The sequence below is a fragment of the Chrysochloris asiatica genome, unplaced genomic scaffold, assembly GCF_000296735.1.
Source record: "Chrysochloris asiatica unplaced genomic scaffold, ChrAsi1.0 scaffold00062, whole genome shotgun sequence".
NCBI classification, from domain to species: domain Eukaryota; kingdom Metazoa; phylum Chordata; class Mammalia; order Afrosoricida; family Chrysochloridae; genus Chrysochloris; species Chrysochloris asiatica.
In genome coordinates, this window is record NW_006408580.1 from 10,167,572 (window position 1) to 10,189,071 (window position 21,500).

Here is a 21,500-nt window from a genome sequence, read left to right on the forward strand (position 1 = left end):
TAGATTCGTTGTAATATCATACTTGTATATAACAGGCATGAAGGAGCCCTGATATCTAAGTAGTTAAAGCACTTGATTACTAACAGTAAGGTCAGTGATTCAAGCCCACTAGTCACTCCGAGGGAGAGAGCTGTAGCAGTCTACTTCTCTAAAGGTTACAACCAAGGAAACCCTGTAGGAAAGCGTTACTGTGAGTCGAGACTGAGCTGACGACAAAGGTTTAGTTTGTCATGGCTTGTTTAATTGATATTTGGTACCATAGTTGTCCTAGATGTAATCCATCTTCTATATCACTGCCCTTAGCATTTCAAGTTTATTTTGTTCAGTGGGTCTCATTTTGGTCCTTGAAATGTCAGGTCCAGTGACACTTAAATTGCTTTAGTCTCTGAAGGCAGGACCCCCAGCAATTCTTCATTCATTTTGAGAGATGATACGGAAGGAGCATGTTCCACTGTATACCAGGCAATAATGTGTGACTCAAATGCAAGGGACTTAAAGCATCTGCACCTACTTATGCTTTGGCAAATGTGTGGGGAGAGAAGCACACTGATGTGAAAAGTCCAAACCAAGCAAACCCCTTGCTGTCAAGTCAATTTTGACTCATTGTGACCCCCAGGTACTTCACAATAGATATACTCCATAGGGTTTTCTGGGCTGTAATCTTTGTGTAAACAGACCACTAGACCTTTATTCCATGGTGCTACTGCAAACAGGAGAAAAGACTAGTTTTCATTGTGGCAAATACTGAATCTCTCTTTCCAATGTCATGCATGACTCCAATGTTAGAGGACTGATTTAAAATCAGGCTGTTTATCAGAATGCAGGAGAAAGATAAAGCTGTGTGCTCCAGTGAAAATTTACCGTCTCGGAAGCTCTGTATAGTGTTGCTATGAGTCAGAATCAACTCAGTGGCAGTGGGCTTGGGTTTGGGTTTATTGGATAGAAAGACAGAAACAAAGGTGAAAACATAGTATAAAATAAAGCAGAAAGATAAAAATGAGCACAAAACCCTTTAAGCTTTTCTTAGAATCAGGAGTCAGAGTATTCCTGAAGGGAGAGAACAAAACTGTGCAGACATCTGATTTATGTTGTCTGACTTCAACCTGACTTCCAGCATGCTTGCCAAAAGCCTTACTCATAGTTTTGTGTTCCCAGCACAAAACTCATACCTGCTTCATCCCTAGCCTGTCGTCTCCATTAGGACCTTTCCAACTACTACATGGGGGCCATCCTTCATGTGTCTCTGATCTCTTCTTCTCCACTGAATACTAAGCCACCTTCACCCCACATGCTGCCTTCTATACAATCCTTTCCCATCCAAGTTCTCGCTTGGATTTTACCACTGCCCTTGGAAGTCAATTATGCAAATACGGCATTACCTAGCACCTAGTTCAGAGTCCTGGTGTGGCGCTGTGCGTTAATGCACCAGAGTGCAAGGTTGGCGGTTCAAGCTCACCAGCTGCTCCTCGGAAACCCTATACAGGGTTGCTGTGGGTCAGAATTGACTCAATGGCGTTTAACAACAATTAACATCACCTAGTTCGGTTGCTCTATGGAAACTGAAACTTGGAGAGGTGAAGCCATCTGTTGAAGTTAACAATTGGGTTGAAAGTAGCCATGACTGAGGCAAGACTGGGACCAAGTTTTCTAACTCTAGATCCTTTGGGCTTTTAATCACTGCCCTTTACAAATATACTGAGTGCTTCCTTTAAAACAATAGCAAAAACAAACAAACAAAAAACATGCGAAGTGAAAGAAGGCAGTCACAAAAGATCACATAGGACTTGTGCCAAGATGGTGTACTAGGCAGATGCATTGCACGAATTTTCTGCAACAAAGATAGGCAAGACCAAATAAAAGACACAGGTGAAAATTCTGGCACCCTGAGCTTCAGAAGACAGGTTAGAGAGGTAGATGGCGTGCTTGCTAGGAGGAAAGGCTAAGCAGGGATGGCAAGAGAGGGAGACTGACTCATGAATGGCTGTCCAGACATTATGATGTTGAAGGAGAATATTAAAAGTACCATGGACCACCTAAAGAACAAATAATTCTGTGGTGGAAGAACTACAGCTAGATTGCTTTTTAGAAGCCAGGATGGCCAGACTTCATCTCTCATACTTCGGACATAGTATCCCAAGGGACCAGTCCCTGGAGAAGTACATCATCCTTGGTAAAGTGGAGGGTCAGTGGAAAAGAAGCAGAGCTCCAATGAGATAGATTGGCACAGTGTTAGCAGCAATGGGCTCAAGTGCAGCAGTAGCCAGGCAGTGTTTTGTTCTGTTGTGCATAAGGTCTCTATGAGTTAGTACCGACTTGATGGCACCGAACAACAAAAGTAACAACAACCAGAGATTTCTCCTCTCCATTTCCAACAACTGTATTGTTTGTTTTTTTACAAATACATCAACCCTAATGCCTGGGAGACAACAAGACAATTTTAGCTCACACAAAGAAACAAAAGAGACTGGCTTAAAGAAATAACCAAGATGCAGAGCTGGAAAATATTTATTAAGAAGAAATGGTAATGGAACTAACTGAAAAAGAATTTAAAAAGAGTGTTAATTAAGTACCTTCAATGGATCAGTAGAAAGATCAAGGAAAGCAAGGAGAACACAATAAAAACTTTAGAAGAATTCAGAAAAACACTACAAGAACAGACAGACAAAATGAGTGCAAATTTCAAAATTATAACAAAACCTACAATTAGAAATGTTGAAGATTAATACTAAGATCTCAGTACTGGCCAATACATTGAAAGTGCAAAGGAGTAGGTGTGAAGCAATGGAAGCCCAAATTAGTAACTTGGAAGATAAATTTATCAAGACTAGTATGCTAGAAGAACAATCAGAAAAAAGAATGAAAGAATCCAAAAAAACCCTTAAGAGTTATGTGGGACACCATGAAGACAACAATTTATGGGTGATCAGAATTCCAGAACAGGAAGAGACAAGCACAGAGAAAATTGTCATACAGTTGTTGGAAAAAATTTCCCTAACATCATGAAAGACAAAAAGATAAGCATGTAAGAAGCTGAACAAACCCCCAACAGAATAGGTCCCCAAAGAAAATCACCAAGACGTATCATCATCAGACTTTCCAAAGTCAAAGACAAGAACAGCATCTGAAAGCAGCTTGGGAAAATATGAAAAGCTCTCTACAAAGGAGAACCAATAAGACTAAGCTCTGATTTCTCAGCAGAAGCCATGCATGCAAGAAGGCAATGGGGTTGACATATACAAAACTCTGAAAGAAAAAAAATTGCCAACCAAGAATCAATGTAGAAGCAACCAAGAAGCAATACTGTCCCTCAAATATGATGGCAAAATTAAGACATTTCCTGATAGACAGAAATTTGTTATGAGCAGACCAACTTTACAAAAAATGCTAAAGGGTATTCTTTAGACTGAGAGCCAACAACAGCAGATAACAACCTGAGATTATTATACATGACAATACCACTCAGAACTCAATCCAGATATAGAAGTATTTAAATTTAAAGTACAATAAACCTACAAAATATGTCTCATACTTCGGACATATTGCTGGAGAAGGATATCATGTTTGGTAAGGTTGGAGGGTCAGAGAAAAAGAGGAAGTCCCCCAGCGAGATGGATTGGCAAAGTGGCAGCATCAATGGGCTCAAGTGTGGCAACAATTGTGAAGTTGGCCCAGATTGTGCATAGGGTTGCTATGAGTCGGTACCGACTCTATGGCATCTAAAAACAACAACAACAACAAAACCTACAAAATGGAAAAATGGGAACCAGAGATATCAAAGCTTAATGAAGTCAACTACAAAATTTAAAGATGGAATAGTGCAGATACAGAACTTTCAAATGGTAAGGAAGTCAGGTAGATTTCAAGATAAAAACAGTGTGTTTAAAGCAAGGAAAAAGTTAATAAATCACAGGATAACCTCAAAAATAATATACTTGCACATCAAAACAAAAAAAGGATGAAAATCAGAAAGATTTAGTAAACATTAATACAACAGAAATGAAAATGTAAATAAATCCCATAGGCAAAATGAACTCAGCATAGAAAATTATATGGAGCAAAGAATCCAGCAGCTGCACAAAACAAAAAAAACAAACAAAACAAAACAGAGAAAATGACAACAATCGATTCATACCTATGGATAATTACACTGAATGTAAATTGATTAAATGTACTAGTCAAGAGATATAAAAAGCAGAATAGATAAGAAAACAGGATCCTTCAATATGCTGTCTACAAGATACACATCAAAAGATGGAAATAGCCTAAATGCCCATCACCAGACAAATGGTTAAAACAAACTTCGATACATACACACAACAGGATACTACAAAACCTTGAAGAATAAGGATGACTCTGTGAGACACCTCACAACATGGTTGAACCTGGAGGACATTATGCTGAGTGAAGTTAGTCAATCACAGAAGGACAAATATTATAGGAGACCAGTGTTGTAAATGATAAAAGAAACAATCTATGATGGTTAAGGGATTGGGGAGAGGGAAAATTATTCATAGGCTAGAGGGGAAGGTTAGCAGAGAAAAGGTGAAGGTAGTGGGAGATACTGGGAGGAATGCAGTAGTTAAAGTGATAGAGATAAATGCTGTTAACTGTTGGTACATGGAGGGGATTGCAATCATTGTAATGAAGCAAAGTATATGATTTGCTGAATGTAAAACTGATGATCTATCTTTTGTAAACCTTTACTCAATTCACAATAAAATTTTTTAAAAAAGAAACAATTGCAAAAACTATTTTTCTGCTGCTGGATTCCCCAAATTTCATCATGTTTAAAACCAGCTGGCCTGGTATAGTGGAAAGACTACTGACTTTGAAGTTGGACATGCCAGAATTCAAAACCAACTCCTTGTAATAGGGGTGTGATCTTGAGCCAAGTTTGTAAGCCTCAGTTTCTTCATCTATAAAATACCAACTTCTCAGGTTGTTACAACTTTAAATGACAACATCTATATCATGTAATATGTCCAATGTGAAGGCTGATGCCTGTTAATTCATTGTTCCATAATTCTGTTCTTCTCTAGACTGACTTTAATTCTGACTGCTCCCTTAGAACTTGATTTGTCCAGGATGCTTATGATCTTTCCTGGCGGGATCCTTGTCTTAAAATTTTAGCCTTCCCCAACTACCATGACCGAAATTCCCTCTATTCCTTAGATTTGTCTAATATTGTATTATTGATTCTTCCTTTTATAATAGCTTCTCTTTTGTCTAGTTTACTGATGACTTTTCTTCATCCTACCTTTATGTAAGTCTTCTAAGGTTACATCTGCAGCCATTGTTTTCTTATTGACACGATCAAGTTGAATTAATAAATCAGAGAGGAATATATATGTCTGTTTTGCTTTGTGCAGTATCTCCTTAGGCTTCATTCTTACTTACCCATCCCTTTTTACTTCCAAATATAAAAGATCACGTTGAATCTTGTTGTTAAGTACCATCAAGTCCTACCTACATTATCTGAATTTATCCTCAAAACAACACTGTGAGGTAGGCAGAATCCTGGGTTACCCAACACAGTTTATAGATGGTGATATTTTGTTTTTAAATTGATTATGAGTCTAAGAGTCGTGCCTTTTTTGTTTAAACTATGCTATTTTTTGTCCTTTATTCCATAAACTTTCCTAATGTGTCTCTGAGTGCTAGATTTTAGGCTAAAGATAGCATGTTTTTAAAATCACATTTAGGCAAAATTAAGTAAAAGGGGTGCAGTTTAGAACAGCAACTAAAGTTACTTATTATCAGATCAGAGAATACCTATAAATTTGGAGGTTGAGATACAGTTACAAGAGTTTGTGAGAAATGTTTATTTGTGCTATTTACACTTCTTATTATTAAGAACTGGCTATAATGTAAATTAGGAGCTCTGATAGCTTAGTGGTTACGAATTGGGCTACAAACCACAGTTCGAAACTACCAGCTGTTCCATGGGAGAAAGATGAGGCTTTCTGCTCCCGTTAAGATTTACAGCCTTGGAAACCCTGTTACAGGGTCGCTATGAGTCGGCACCGACTCCACGGCACATAACCAACCAACCAAACAATGTAAATATATTTAAACTTGCAGAAGATACGAAAAAGTACATTATTGAATGTTTTAATGGGTAGAGTTAAGTTTAGGTTAAATGGGGGATTTCATCTCTTTAGTTAGAGAAGTCTTCATGTTACCATAGATCACTTCCATTCATTCATCATTCACTCGGATTGTCTTTTGTTCTGACCTAACGAAGTATGTTGTATGTTTGTTTTGCAGATCTAAAGCGAGAAGCCAGTATCTGTCATATGCTGAAACATCCACACATTGTAGAGTTATTGGAGACATATAGCTCAGATGGAATGCTTTACATGGTTTTTGAATTGTGAGTGTACATTTTATTATGCTAAGGGTTAAAGATTTAAGCAATGTTGGATTTGGATAGTGTTAATAACTTTTTTTGGTTACAATGTAATTATAATTGAGACGTCATCTGTTTAGAAAGACCTAAAATAACAAACTATAAAGACTATCTCATCTTAACAACAGCAAAAGCACCAAAAGTTGGGCATACCAGCTACCTCGTTCCACACACTTCACAGAAGAGCCTTCCAAAGGAAATTGAATTAGAGGAATAGGAGGATTTTTACTGAAGAGAAGTGGGGTAGGAATGGAGGCATCCGTCAAGCTAGCCTCTCTAGCAACGAAAAACAAGTAATGACACCTTTCTCATTTGGTGTAATCACCATATTGGTAGATGAAGGAAATTATATACTTACACAGTGTGTCTTGATTTCAGTAAGACATTTGAAATGTTTCTCAGAACATTTTTATCAGTAAGATGGAGAAGTATGAGCTAAGGATAGTATAAGCGCATAATAGTATAGTTACTATACAGCTGCATGAAGTATTGTGGCCAAATAGCTTGTATAAAACTGTATGGGACAGCATCCGCCAGAGTTTTAGCATTGATCCTATTCTGTTACCAAAAAAAAAAATTGTTTTTGTTCTGTTCAAAACTTTAATAAGTAATGTTGATTAGAAAAAAGAAAGGTGTGCTTCCTAAATTATCAAAAACAACAACAACAACAAACCCACAAAGGGTGGAAGGTATATTTGTTTTTTCCATTGCTTAATTTTTAAAAATCTGCCCGTTTAGTGGCTTAAAGCAATGCATGTTTATTATCTGTATCTCTGTGTCAGGAATGTGGGCCTGGCTTAGCCAGGTCTTCTCACTATGGGTCTCTTACAAGGTGCAATCAAGGTATCAGCCAAGGGTGATGTCATTTTAAGGCTCAACTGAGTGAGTCTGCTTCCAAAATTACTCATACGGTTATTGGCAGGCTTCAGTTCCTCACAGGCGACTGGACTAAGGGCCTCAGTTCCTTCCTGTTGGCTTGAGTCCTCCCTTGGTTTCTTGTCACATGACAGTGGTTTTATGGCAGCTGGCTTCATCAGACCAAGCAAGCGAGTGGGCAAGAGAAAGTACCAGCAAGACGGAAGTCACAGTCTTTTGTAACCTCACCTCAGAAGTTCTACACCATGACTTCTGCTATATCCTAGTCATTAGAACCAAATTTATTAATCACCACATTCCTGGTGTGACGCTGTGGCTTAATGCGCTGGACTGCAAGGTCAGTTTGAACTGCAGTGTTGGCAGTTCAAGCTCACCAGTCGCTCCTTGAAAACCCCATACAGAGTCACTATGAGTTGGATCCAACTCAGTGGCACTAACAACAGCACCACCACACACACAAGAGGAAGAGGCTATACATAAGGGATCATTGGGCGCCATTTCAGAAGCCGCCTCTCACAGAGGGATAGCTGATAAATTGGATCATGTTGTTGTTGTTGAGTGCCATCAAGTCAGTTCCAACTCATAGCAACCCTGTATAGGGTTTCCAAGGAATAGCTTGCGGGTTTGAATTGACAATCTTGCAGTTAACAGTCCAGTGCTTATCCTGCAGCGCCATATCAGGACTCCAATACATTGCATATTTAGATCAATTTTCAAAAATATATTTTAGAAGTTTTCAGAGAAGATGAAATTATGACCAGTTGACATGAACTCCTTCATTCAGGTTCAATATATATTTAAGTGCAAGATCAGTGCAAACTGTTTGTTAACTACTTATGTGAAAATGAGTGAAACATTTTGGTTAGTTGTACCCAACAGCTTTAAAAGCTCTGAGTGGATCCTTGTGGTTGTTTTTGTTATTAGGTCCTGTTGAGTTAATTCTGACTTTCAGCCACCCCATGTGTGACAGAATAGAACTGCCCCATTGGAGCAGGTCGCCAGGTCTTTTCTCCCAGGAAGTGGCTGGTAGATTCTAACAGCCATTAGCAATCGGCCTGTGAACCTCAAGGTCAGCAGTTGGAAACTACCAGCTGTTCCGCTGGAGAGAGATGAGACTTTCTGCTCTTGTAAAGATTTACAGCCTTGGAAACCCTGTGCAGGGCCGCTATGAGTCGGAACTGACTCCACAGCACACCGCTATCCCCTTTTGGCTTGTAGCCAAGTTTTTAGCCATTCCGCCACCAGACCTTTCTGAAAGAAACCTTAGGCTACCTTAATTAGGACTACATAGTAGTCAGAATGAAACCCCACTCCCACTGTATTGTATACTGTGTGTCCCTTCTGGATTATGCATATTTAGGTGGGACACTGGAATGTTTCCAGAGTGATTCATGAGAGTGGGAAAGAGCCTAGGCATGGCCATAGAACCATGGCCTTCTTCTTCTTCTTTTTTTTTTTTTTTTGTGGAGTAGCAAATCTGTTAAAGAATTTTGAAAAATCTTTGTACCCCCATCACATATCTTTCAGTTGGTATGTTGTTGTTAAGTGCTGTCGAGTTGATTCATAATATCTTGTATTGTGAGGGTGTAATTTTTTTTATACTGTAGACATCTCCTAAATAGATTTTCTTCAAAACTGTAGAGCTACACGTTTGTCTCATTCAATTTATGGAAAATGTCGCTATGTGACCTAAATGTCAGAGCCAATCCTAATTGTCAAACCAATTAGCCAAAGCAGACACTTTGTTGGGGGAAAAAAACAAAAACAAAAATCCCTTCGTTTTTCAAATAACATTAAAGTGCTAATAGGCATCCTTGTGACAATCATTTTACCATTGATTTCTCATTCTAAACTAGATAAGTTTTGTCATGAACATATTATCTGGATTAAATAAGGTAGCAGTCCTCTTTCTTTTGGAAGCCCTCTTTCTTTTTGCTTTCAAGGGCTCCTCCCTTAGAAGCAGTATATTCCCCATTTGTCTCTTTGAAGTCAGGTCGGCTTTTCAAAATGGGTGAGTGCTTTGTCTTTCCTCTTTTGAGAAGGGATATTGTTTGAGTGGCAGTGTAAAAGGAAAACTGGAGCACCACAAACTATTTTTCAGACCCATCAAATTATGGCAATTGAATGTTTCAAAATTGATTACCTTAAAATATCCTAGTTCATATGGCCTCTGAAAGGACTGTGGGTATTTGCAGAACTACTTCAATCCCAGTTTTGAAGACCACTAGTATGGGAGTGGTATTGAAGAATTGGAAAGCTTGTTACCCACATATCTGTTTGTTTTATTCTTCTGATAAGAGGCCCCCAACAAAAGTCTATAGGAAGAACATCAGAGATACTGGTTACTTGAAAGATCATCAATGTGAAAGGGGGTTATGCTTATTCAGTGTAGCATCAGAGACTATAGTTAGAATCAACATGTGGCAGGCATAGGGAGGCAGATTTAACCTCCAAATAAGAAAGGCCTCTTTAATGATGAGACTATCCCTTGAATTAAGTGGGCTCTCTTCCAGAACATGCAGTTCCTCATTCGAAATATTCAAACTGAAGCTAGGTGAATCCAATGGGCAGAAGATAAAGCTCTGCTTTGGATTAGAGGACCTCTGACATCCATTTTTAAGATACTATATTTGTTCTGGTCTAATTTAATTCTTTATTCAAAAAATATTTCAGTCCATATTTTTATTCACTGCAGGGATTGGGGGCAAGTTTTATTATATACTTTTGGACTCCTGGTGTGACGCTGTGGGATCAGCAAAGGACTGCAAACTACAAGGTCGGCAGTTCAGACCCACCAGCCAGCTGCTCCTCGGAAACCTGAAACAGGGTTCTATGAGTTGGAACCAACTCAACAGCACTTAACAACATTATTATAGACTATAAAGTATAGGAGTCCTGGTGTGGCGCTGTGGGCTAATGCGTCAGACTGTAAAGTCGTTTGAACTGCAAGGTCGGTTGTTCAAGCTCACCACCTGCTCCTTGGAAACCCCATACAGCGTCGCTATGTGTCGGAATCGACTCGACAGCACTTAACAACAACAACATAAAGTAATTAGCAAAAATTTAGACACATTTCAACATCGGCTGTTTTGTTTCCAAAGGGTCTAAGCAACAACAATATTGTTGCTCAGTGCCACTGAGTCAGTTCTGACTCATAATGATCCTGTAAAGTGTTTCCAATGAGTGGCTGGTGGGTTTGAACCACCAACCTTGTGGTTAGCAACGCAGGGCTTATTCTACAGCACCACACCAGGACAGTGTAAGAGACAGTTTTTAGTGTCCTAAAAGCCTGGAGTAGTATCCTTGTTCTGTCACTTTTATTACATATGTATCTTTGGCCAAGTCTTTTAATTGCTCTGAGCCTCCGTTTTCTTACCTTTTGAGTTTTCCCAAGTTTGTGAATGCTAGATGAGAAACTATATGTGCATTCATTTAGTAAATAATGAAGTTCTTACAAATATAGAACATTGTTTGCAGTAGATTTAGCAGGGTATTTTTAGTTCCTTGGTTTGATGCAGTCTTATCTGGAATTTTATTTAGCAAATTTTATATGATTAATTTGTGGTGAAATGATATAAATCGATGGGTTTATATTAGGGTGTTGTTGTTGTTGTTGTTGTTGTTAAGTGCCATCAAGTCGGGTCCGACCCATAGCGACCCTGTACAGGGTTTCCGAGGGTGTAAATCTTTACGGGAGTAGAAAGCCTCATCTTTCTCCCGCAGAGCGGCTGGTAGTTTCGAACCGCTGACCTTAAGGTTCGCAGCCCGATTCGTAACCACTACGCTACCAGAGCTGAGACCTTATTAAAGTTAGATATTTACTAGTGAGCTAATCCTAATATTAACCCAAATCAGTTGAACATGGCTTTTTATAATTTGATTTTTGTCAATATTTTGTTTTGGAAATGTTCAACATCAGTAGACTAGCATAATGAACCAAGCTTCAGTCATAGTTTGCAATTCTTGCTCTAGCTATCCTTTTCTCTGTGTGAATGTGTGTGTGTGTTCAAAGTCATAGCGTTTCACCTGTAAATACTTCTGTTTGTATCTCTATCAGGTAAGGATTTAAAAAAAAACATAGCCATAATACTATTATCACACCTAACAAAATCTACAATGATTCCTAAATGTTACGTAATATTTAGTTGACTTTCAATTTTCCCTGATTGAACCTGCATTAAAAAAAATTACTGTATTTATTTAGAGCAGTTTTAGGTTTATAGGAAAATTGTGCACCCATATACTTCCTCTCCTCCTTGTATAGTTCTTCTGTTATTAACATCTTATGTTCATGTAGTACATTTGTTACAGGTAATGAATCAGTATTGATCACAGTAGGATTCACTCGGTGTGTTTTCCAGTGTTATGGGTTTTGGCAACTGCATAATGGCACGTGTCCACCATTACACTATCATACAGAATAGCTTCACTGCTCTGAAAATGTTCTGTGCTCTCTCTAATTCATCTCTCCTCTCTTCCCCTTGAACCCTTGATGGCAACCACTGATCCATTTACTCTCTTTATAGTTTGACCATTTCCAGAATGTCCTCTACAGGTATGCATTGCTTAACACCTATGATATATTCTATGAAATAGGAATGTTATGTGATTTGGATGCTGTGTGAACACTGTATTAAAACCTTATGGGAATCCATTTTCAGTTGACCTTGTCACTTCTGATGCTGCTGTGGGCTCCTGGTACAGGCTGGTGGAGTGGGCAAGGAACAGTTGCTGGCAGCAGTAGCGGCTGAGAAGGCAGGGCAGGAATGGAAAGAGAAGAAGCATACAGAGAGGGAATTGAGCATGCCCAGCCTCTGCCCAGTTTTCCAGCTGCCTGAGCATCAGGATCATCCTGGGCCCTGCAATCCCCCACCAACTGCCACTGCCTGCCAAAGCCTGTGTGTGGCTCCCAGAGCTATGTGCTTAGCTTCACCTGCCTATATCCCACCCATGGGCCAGAGCTGGAAGAGTCTGGGTTTTGTATCTTTAAAACCATTAGAGAGGAAATAATAAACAAAAGTAGAGCTGTTTTCCCTTTAAAAACAAACAAACAAACAAAAACCCTTTGGGGGCCATGGTTGGTGCCCAGTGGATGTTAAGTGATGCATACCTGTAGTTGGAATCTTACAACAGGCTGACTTATTTCACTTAGCAATGTGCACTTAAGGTTCTTGCATATTTTTTTGTAGCTTGGTAGTTTATTTTTTGTTAAATAATATTCCATTGTATGGATATACCACAGTTTATCCAGTCACCTATTGAAGGGCATCTTGGTTGCTTCCAATTGTTGGCAGTGATAAACAAAATTGCTATAAACATTTGTATGTAAGTTTTTATATGGTCATGTTGCCAACTCATTTGAGTAATTAACATGAATTCTAAATGAAGTTTTTTGGTGGTGGTTGTTGTTTTAATTTATAAGAGATTTGTTAGCCATAGGGAGTAAATTATAAATTCATAATTAAAATAATTTTGGTAGTTTGGAAAAGAGACAGGAACCAAATGTTGTTAAGTGCCATTAAGTTGGTGCCGACTCATAGCAACCCTGTATAGCGTTTCCAAGGAGTGACTGGTGGATTTGAACTGCCAGCCTTGTGGTTAGTAATCCAGTGCTTATCCTATACCACCACTCCAGGACTCCAGAAAACAAATATAAGTGTATAAAATTGTTCTTTTGTATCACTGTATTTTAAAATTTCACCTTAACAATGATCCCTGCCCAGGTTTTTGTATTCACCTTAGTCTCCTGGGTTTAAAACAACAAACAAACAAAAAAATGAACAAACACCAACAAAACTGGTAACTATAAGTTACATATATGGTGTATAAGGTTGCTGTTAATTACAAGGTCAGCAGTTCAAACCCATTAGCTGCTCCGTGAAAGAAACATGAGGCTTTCTGCTCTGCTAAAGATTTACAGCCTCAGAAACTCTATATCGCTGAGTTGGAATTAACTCAGTGACAGTGGTAGGTGGGTAGGATATATGGTTCTGAGGAAAGTCAAACAGCAAACAGCATACACTTAGCAGTAAGTTTGTGTATACCTCCACCTGCTGGCGAGGTAAGAGATTGCATATAGAATTGCACTATAACCAAACCAAAAAAACAAAAAACAAACTCATTGTTTCATTGACTCATTGTGACTCTGTAGGATGCTATAGGACAGATAGAACTGTCCCATAGGGTTTCCATCTAAGACTGTAACCATTAGGAAAACAGACTGCCTTATCTTTCTCTCATGTTTTGTCTAGTGGGTTCAAACCACTGACCTGTCAGTTAGACGAGCGCTGCACCATTGTGCCACCAGGGATCCTTAATATAAGCTGCTCCAGAATCAGTTGCTTGTTTCTAGCAATAGATGTGTTTACCCCAGGTATTCATGGGGTTCTAAATTATTTAGATCCTTTTCACAGTTTTCTGACGTGCCACTAATAGAATAGACAAGAGAAAGCAAAGAAATGGTACTGTTTGTTGGCTGTTTGGAACTGCTTTGATAATTTGGGTGGAGAAGATGTTAGAAAAAGCAATATATTTGGATTATCAGTGAGTTCCTTAATATGGCCCACTATCTGTAATCAACTCTTTTTTCCCCCCTAAACTGAAGTCATAAAATTGTATAAGCCAATTATGTTGTTTATGATGTTACAAAATTCTTACAACTAGTTAATATTAAAAATAAGAATAAAAATCCCAAACCCATTGCCATCAAGAGCATTGGAAAACCCTACGTAGAACTTGTTAAACATACACGTAGATAAGCCCCATGCCCTGGATGATCAGTTCAGCAGATTTGGGTTCTGATACAGGAGGCCTTTAACATACTACTTAGAGATTATACTGTCATTTTCTTTAACAAACATACAATACTAGAAGCCTATATTTGTTTGTGTTATATCCACTGCTTTAGATTACAGTTAAATGTGTATCTGCAGCAATTCACTGAACCAGTTTTTTAAATGTCGGTTCAGTTTTGAAGACAGAGCTGTGCTGTGCCACCTCTCCCCAAATGAAACGTTTACTTCTAAGTAGCACATTTGGGCTTGTCTTTAGTAGTGTGTGGTACTTGAGTTAAGCTGTAAATTTTAAATTGGCTGGCCAAGGAATTTTAATTACCTTATTATAGCATGATTACATATACCACTGGGAGATTTTGCAGTAATTAAATATGGATTTACAACAGATCTGACATGAAAACAGTAGTTTGTATCTTTTAAAATAATATTAACAGTTTGTGTTTTTGAAGCTCATAAAGGAGATAATAAACAGAAAGCTCTTTTTGAAATTTTATTTTATTTTATTTTTTTGGTCTGGGGTTTTGCTTAGAGAAAGCAGTATTTGTGGCATTCATTTATACTGATAGAGTGGAACCAATGGCTACTTATCAGTTTTGCCACTTAAGGGAAAATATGTTTGTCTCATATAAAGCAATAAAAATCTGGACTTTAGTATTTTAATATATTTGAATCTGCACATAATTTTATAACTAGTCTTAGCTGATCTATTTTGGATTTTTGTTTTTATGTCAGATGCCATGAATTACCATTTAGTCATTCAGCAAATATTTCTTTTACTTTATTTTTTATTTGGTAGAAAATTTAATGAGCAAAATGGTTTTCCATTTGGCAGTTCATGCACATTTTATTTTGTTTCATCCTTAACAGTCCCCACAATGCAATAGCATTCTTCCCACTGCCTCCCTGTCTTCACTGCCCTTTCCTAGTCAAAGGCTGCCATTTTGGTTTTCATTCATTCATTGAAGCATGGTTGATTCTTCTGAGGAGTGCATACCTCCTTGAAGGTTATTGTCACCTTATAGGCCTGCCTGTTGCTTGACTGAAAGTTGAGCCATGGTGTTGAGTTCAGTTCTAGGCTTGCAGGATGTCTAAGGGTCATAGTCTCATCCTACTAGTCTCTGTCAGACTATTAAGCCTGGTCTTTTTTATTGTTTTATTTTGAGCTTTGTTCTACACTTTCCTCCCATTGTATCCAAGACCTCCTATTGTGATACCATTCAGATCAGTCAGTAGGGGTAGGCTGACACCATTTGTACTTCTCCCAGGGTCACAGAGATTGGGCTAATTGTTTCCTTGCATCTTTGATTTTCTTCATTCTAATTTGCTCCAGATGGGAAGAGACCAATAGTTGCACTTTGGATGGCACCCACAAGCTTTTAAGACCCCAGTGGCCACTCACCGAATTAGGCTGTAGAACACTGTCTTTGTGACTTTGTTATACCAATTGACCATGATGCCCCCAGGCTCAGTCATTCACTCCCACAAACAAACAGAGTATGGCTAAGAAGTTTTCATAACTCCCCCCACCCCCACCCATGCCGTACTATATTCATGGATATATTTGCAGTGGATAGAAATAACCTCCGTCAAACCTATGTGTTGGTATTGTTCGATTTTCCTTCCTACACCTGTTCAGCTTGAGTATATCTATCTCTGTAGTCCTGATTTGGCACTGTGGGCTAATGCACTGGACTGCAGAGTCATTTGAACCACAACGTCGGTGGTTCAAGCTCACCAGCCACTCCTTGGAAACCCTATACAGGGTCGCTATGGGTTGGAAACTCCTCTACAGTACTTAACAACAACAATCTATTCATGTTGTTGTTAAGTAACATTGAGTTGGTTCCCATTCATAGAGACCTTGTCTTCCTTTGCCTTGATCATTTTGTGCTGACTTCCTCCTTCTGTCTTTCTCTTCACCCAAATTGATTTGTGTCTTCCCTCTTGCTAATGATTTACTCTTTTCCCTCCTACCTCTGGTAATCTTCAAAGAATGCTTCTTTCTCTGTGTAAACCTTGACTTTTTTTTTAACAGTTGTTGTTATGTGCCATTGAGTTGGTTCTGACTCATAGGGTTTCCAAGGAGCGGCTATTGGGTTTGAACCACTGACCATGAAGTAAGCAGTCCAGTGCTTATCCTACATTGTCACACTAGGACTCCTTTATAGTAGCTGTTGTTGTGAAGTGCTGTCGACTCACTTCCGACTTATATAGGGCTTCCAAGGACCAAGTGGTGAGTTTGAACTGCTAACCTTCTTGTTAGCAGTCTGTTGCTTATCCTACAGCATCACACCAGTAGTAGTCTCATACTATTTATCCTTTTGTTACTGACTTCTTTCACTCAGAGTAATGTCTTCCAGGTTCATCCATTGTGTGTATGTACCATAGGTTTTTCATGCATTCATCTATTGATGGGCTCGGCAAATATTTAGTGAATGCCAGCTTATGTGCCACATAATAGAGAATGATTAGAAAACACTATTTGGCCCTAGTAGACACCTGAAACTTGATGCTTAAAGGAATTCAATAAGATGGGATGTGCGCACATCTAGCTTAATGTCTTGTTAAGGGTCATTGAGTTGGTTCCAACTCATAACTACCCTGTATAGGGTTTACACGGAGCGGGTCTAGTGCTTTATCCCACAGGGCCACACCAGGACTCTGTGTAGACCTTCGTTAAATACTAACTGAAAGAAGAAAACTTCTGTAACATTTAAAATTTTTTTAGTTTACCTAAGCCCTTTGCTTGGCTATTTTCACTACTGTAACAAATTGTTTAGTTGTATTTTAGGTTTAAGAACTATGTTAGTGGCTCCCAACACAACCCTCAAGAGTCACAATCAACTCATGTTGACCCCAGTTGTATCAGAGTAGAACTGTGCTCCATAGAGTTTTCGATGACACCACTGGGTGGACTGCAACTCCCAACCTTTCTGTGTGTCTGCAACCGATCACATTAACCTTCTGTACCACCCAGGGATTCCATATGACTCTCAGCAATGTTTATGTTGTTCTTGTTGTTAAGTGCTTCAGGGCTGGTTCCAATTCATAGCGATTCAAGCAGCAGCTAGTGGCTTTGGACCTTGTGGCTCACAGTCTGATGCTTATCCTACAGCACCACACCAGGAGTCCTGGTTTTCCTAAGACTGCCACACATTAAACCTGTGTTTGGTTTACTTAATAAAATGCCCCCTTTGTATTCCCATGGTAAATTATTACCTATGTGACACATTCTTGCTAGTATTTGGGATTGTCCATTTTTTAAGAAATTTTGCTGACTTTGGTGTCTTTCATTGTAGTTTTTCCTAAGTGATGGTTCCTTATTGCCATTCAGTGACCTGTCTCTTCATTCTTTCAGTGGCATTTTTTGATTAACAGAAGTTTGTAATTTATGGTTCTTTTCTTTTATGCTTAGTGTTTTTGTGTCTTGTTTATAAAAATATTCACCTACCCTGAGGTCATCAAGGTGTATTTGCTTATATTTTATCATCCATGTAGAATAATTTTAGCTTTGCTATGAGGTAGTTGAATTTCATTTCTTTCCATGTGAATATTCAATAGTTCCACCATGAATACTGAAAAGACTGCACATCCATATATGTTTGTGTGTTTCCAAGCTGTATCCTGCCTCATTGACTTGTAAGTCCTGATAATTGCTAGCTAGAGCAGGTCCTTCTACCTTTTTCTGCACTTCAGGTATGGCTTAAAGGGTGTACTTATTCCAGCATTTTCCATATATGCATTTCAGAATCAGGTTACTAATTTCCATACCCCTAAGGTGTGGCGCTGTGTTCTATATAGTAGCATAGATTATTTATTTAGATTATTTATATAGAAGATTTAAATATATCTATACCAAAAGAACCAATAGATCTGTTTTGGAAGAGGTGCAGCCAGAGTGCTCCTTGGAGGCCAAGATGGCTAAACTTCGTCTCTCATACTTTGAACATATTGTCAGGAGGGAACAGTCGCTAGAGAAGGATGTCAAGCTGGGTAAGATGGAGGGTCAGAGAAAGAGGGGAAGACCCTCAACAAGATAGATCAGCCAAGTGCCATCATTGATGGTGTCAAGTGTGGCAGCAGTAGTCAGGTTGGCCCAGGATCAGTCATTGATTCGTTCTGCTGTGCATGGGGTCGCTATGAGTCTGTTCCAACTGGATGGCACCTGACAACAACAACAATACTTCTCTGGTAGCGTAGTGGTTACAAATTGGGCTGTGAACCACAAGGTCAGCAGTTTGAAACTACCAGCTGCTCTGCGGGAGAAAGATGAGGCTTTCTGCTCCTGTAAAGATTTACAGCCTCGGAAACCCTGTTCAGGGTCGCTATGGGTTGGAACCGACTTGATGGCACTTAACAACAACAACAACAAGGTGTGGCGCTGTGGGCTAATGCATTGGACTGCAAAGTCATTTAAACTGCAAGGTCGGCGGTTCAAGCTCATCAGTCACTCCTCAGGAACCCTATACAGGGTTGCTATGGGTCAGAACTGACTCAATGGCACTTAACAACAACAAGCTATGGAGAAGGATATCATGTTTGGCAAGGTGGAGGGTCAGAGAAGAAGAAGAAGATCCCCAATGAGCATCATGGACTCAAATGTAGCAACGGTAGTGACGTTGGCCCAGGACCATGCAGTGTTTCGTTCTGCTGTGCATAAGGTCGCTATGAGTCAGTACTGACTCGATGGCACCTAACAACAACAACAAAGAAGCTATGGAGTCCTGGTGTGGCACTATGATTTAATGTGCTGGACGGCAAAGCCAGTTTGAACCGCAAGGTTGGCAGTTCAAACTCATCAACCACTCCTCGGAAAACCTATCTATACAGGGTCGCTAGGGGCAGAACCAACTCGACACCACTTAACAACAACAACAAAAAGCTATTTGAATTTTTATTTGAATTATTAGATCAAATATTTACAGCAATCTGAGAATAATTGATCTCTACATTCTTTAGTCTTTTAATTCATCATCAGGATGTCTAATATCCCACTTAGGTCTTTAATTTCTCTCAGTAAAATTTTATACTGTTAGGTTGTTGTTGTTGTTGTGTGCCGTGGAGTCGATTCCGACTCATAGTGACCCAGTACAGGGTTTCCGAGGCTGTAAATCTTTATGGGAGCAGAAAACCTCATCTTTTTCCCGCGGAACGGCTGGTAGTTTCGAACTGCTAACCTTGCGGTTCGCAACCCAATTCGTAACCACTACGCTACCAGGGCTCCTTGTTGTTGTTGTTGTTGTTGTTGTTATGTGCCATCGAGTCGGTTCCGACTCATAGCGACCCTGTATAGGGTTTCCGAGGGTGTAAATCTTTACGGGAGTAGAAAGCCTCATCTTTCTCCCGCGGAGCAGCTGGTAGTTTCGAACCACTGACCTTAAGGTTCGAAGCCCGATTCGTAACCACTACGCTACCAGAGCTCCTTAGTAACTCTAAATACCAACAGAGAGGGATGGGCAACTTAGACATTGGTTACCTAAAATGAGGGGGCAATAAAGGCATGAAGTGACTGACTTACAAGGTTTCAAGAGGGAGTTTAATTTAAGAGTGTGTAGGGGAAGATAGAGTTCCCGCTGGATAGTTTTCATTTTGTCTAAATGGGTCTGGTTAAAAGACGGGGATAAGATTCTGATGATTCAATAGTGAGTAATTGTTATCATGACTAATTGCGACTGTCACAATTATAAAGGTGGAAGTTTTGTATCAAAAATGAGGAAGTAGTTAATGTTACAGTCCAGAAACAAAGGACCCTAGGACCATAAAGCAAGAAGGGCACAAGCGGAATGCGAGACCTTATGCAGAGAAGCAGCGACACCAGAGATGGAGGCAGAGATGAGGACATGGAAAGAGAGAGCAACTTGAGGACTCTAGATTCATGGGAAGAGAGGGACTGAGAGCTGGTGGCCAGGAGGCAGACTTGCAGAATGTGTTCTTTGGTGGTGTCAATTATTATATATGCCTGAGTGTTTAAAAAAAAAATAAAAAGAGCTAAAATGAATAGAGAGAAATACTGTTATCTGATGATACATGGAGGGGATTATAATCATTGTAATGAAACAAGGTGTATGATTTGTTGAATGTAAAACTGATGAGCTGCCCTGTAAACTTTTGCTCAATTCACAATAAAACCAAAAAATTTTATACTTTTTTCCATATAGGTTGTATAAATCTTTTTTTTAATTTATACTTAGGTATTTACAAAGGTAGGTCAATCTATCAATTTTCTTGTTCTCCTTCCTTTCCTTTCTTGTATTGACTTTGTATTCATCAAGCTTGTAAACATTCATTCCAGTTACTCTATCTGTAGACTTTTTTGGATTTTCTGCACACACGATTATATTATCTGCATATAATGAGAATTTTCCTTTGTTCCTTTCTGATTCTTTTACTTTCTTTTTCCTCCCTTTTCTGCAGTGAATAAAAATGTAGAACAATGGTGCTAACAGTTATCTTTGCATATTTTAACCTTAGAACAGATTTTTAGCAGGAATAGATGCTAAATTTTATCAATTCGTTCCCCCCACCCTGTATATATTGAAATTATTTTGCTATTCTCTATCTGTTAATACAATGAATTGCATTGATTCTTGGGTTAGCACAATTTAGTGCTGATGTATTATCTTTATAATCCTTTTATAAATTGCTGGATTTGGTATTTTCTTTAGGTTTTTTATATGGTTAAGATGCACTATAATTTTCTTTTGTCCAGATTAGAAGGAGCTTTGGTGGCACTGTAGGCTATGAATTGGATTGCTAACTGCAAGGTCAGCAGTTCAAACCCACCAGCTGCTCTGTGGGAGAAAGATGAGGCTTGCCTGCTCAGTAAAGATTTACACTCTCAGAAACCCTAAGGCATATTTCTGACTTATAACCACTAAGCTACCAGCGCTCCTTTCTAACTCCTGTGTTGTTGTTGTTGTTGTTAAGTGCTGTCAAGTCGATTCCAACACATAGCGACCCTGTATAGGGTTTCCGAGGAGCAGCTGGTGAGCTTGAATCACCGACCTTGCAGTTAAACGGCTTTGCAGTCTGGCGCATTAACCCACATCGCCACACCAGGACTCCTTCTAACCCCTATAGTAACCTATTTTTTAGAATTTACATTTGTTTTACTTTTCCACTATTTCTTTTAAAATATAAAAAGATAGTTCTGTGTTTTTGTTCCACCCCCACTTCTTAGACACCTTTTTTGTTTTTTTCCACAACTATGAAAACACTGGGAATCAATCCATACAGTATATAGATATCTTCATCCCTGTTTATACCTGCTTAGTCATTTCAGATACCTTCTTTAGACAGCATAAGAGACGATTATACACATGGACCTCACCAGATGGAATACATACAAATCAAATTGACTACATCTGCGGAAAGAGACAATGGAAAAGCTCCATATCATCAATCAAAACAAGGCCAGGGGC

At 39.0% G+C, this 21,500-nt stretch overlaps 1 protein-coding gene across 4 annotated transcripts in view; it reads left to right on the forward strand.

Annotated features, from left to right (window-relative positions):
* Positions 1-21,500, forward strand: part of CASK (calcium/calmodulin-dependent serine protein kinase (MAGUK family)) — a 548,810-nt gene that overhangs the window by 216,438 nt on the left and 310,872 nt on the right. For all 4 annotated transcript variants that reach the window (XM_006864257.1, XM_006864260.1, XM_006864259.1 and 1 more), the window contains exon 3: positions 6,268-6,373. In XM_006864257.1, coding sequence (XP_006864319.1) covers positions 6,268-6,373 — 106 coding nt within the window. The remainder of the gene's footprint in view (positions 1-6,267; positions 6,374-21,500) is intronic.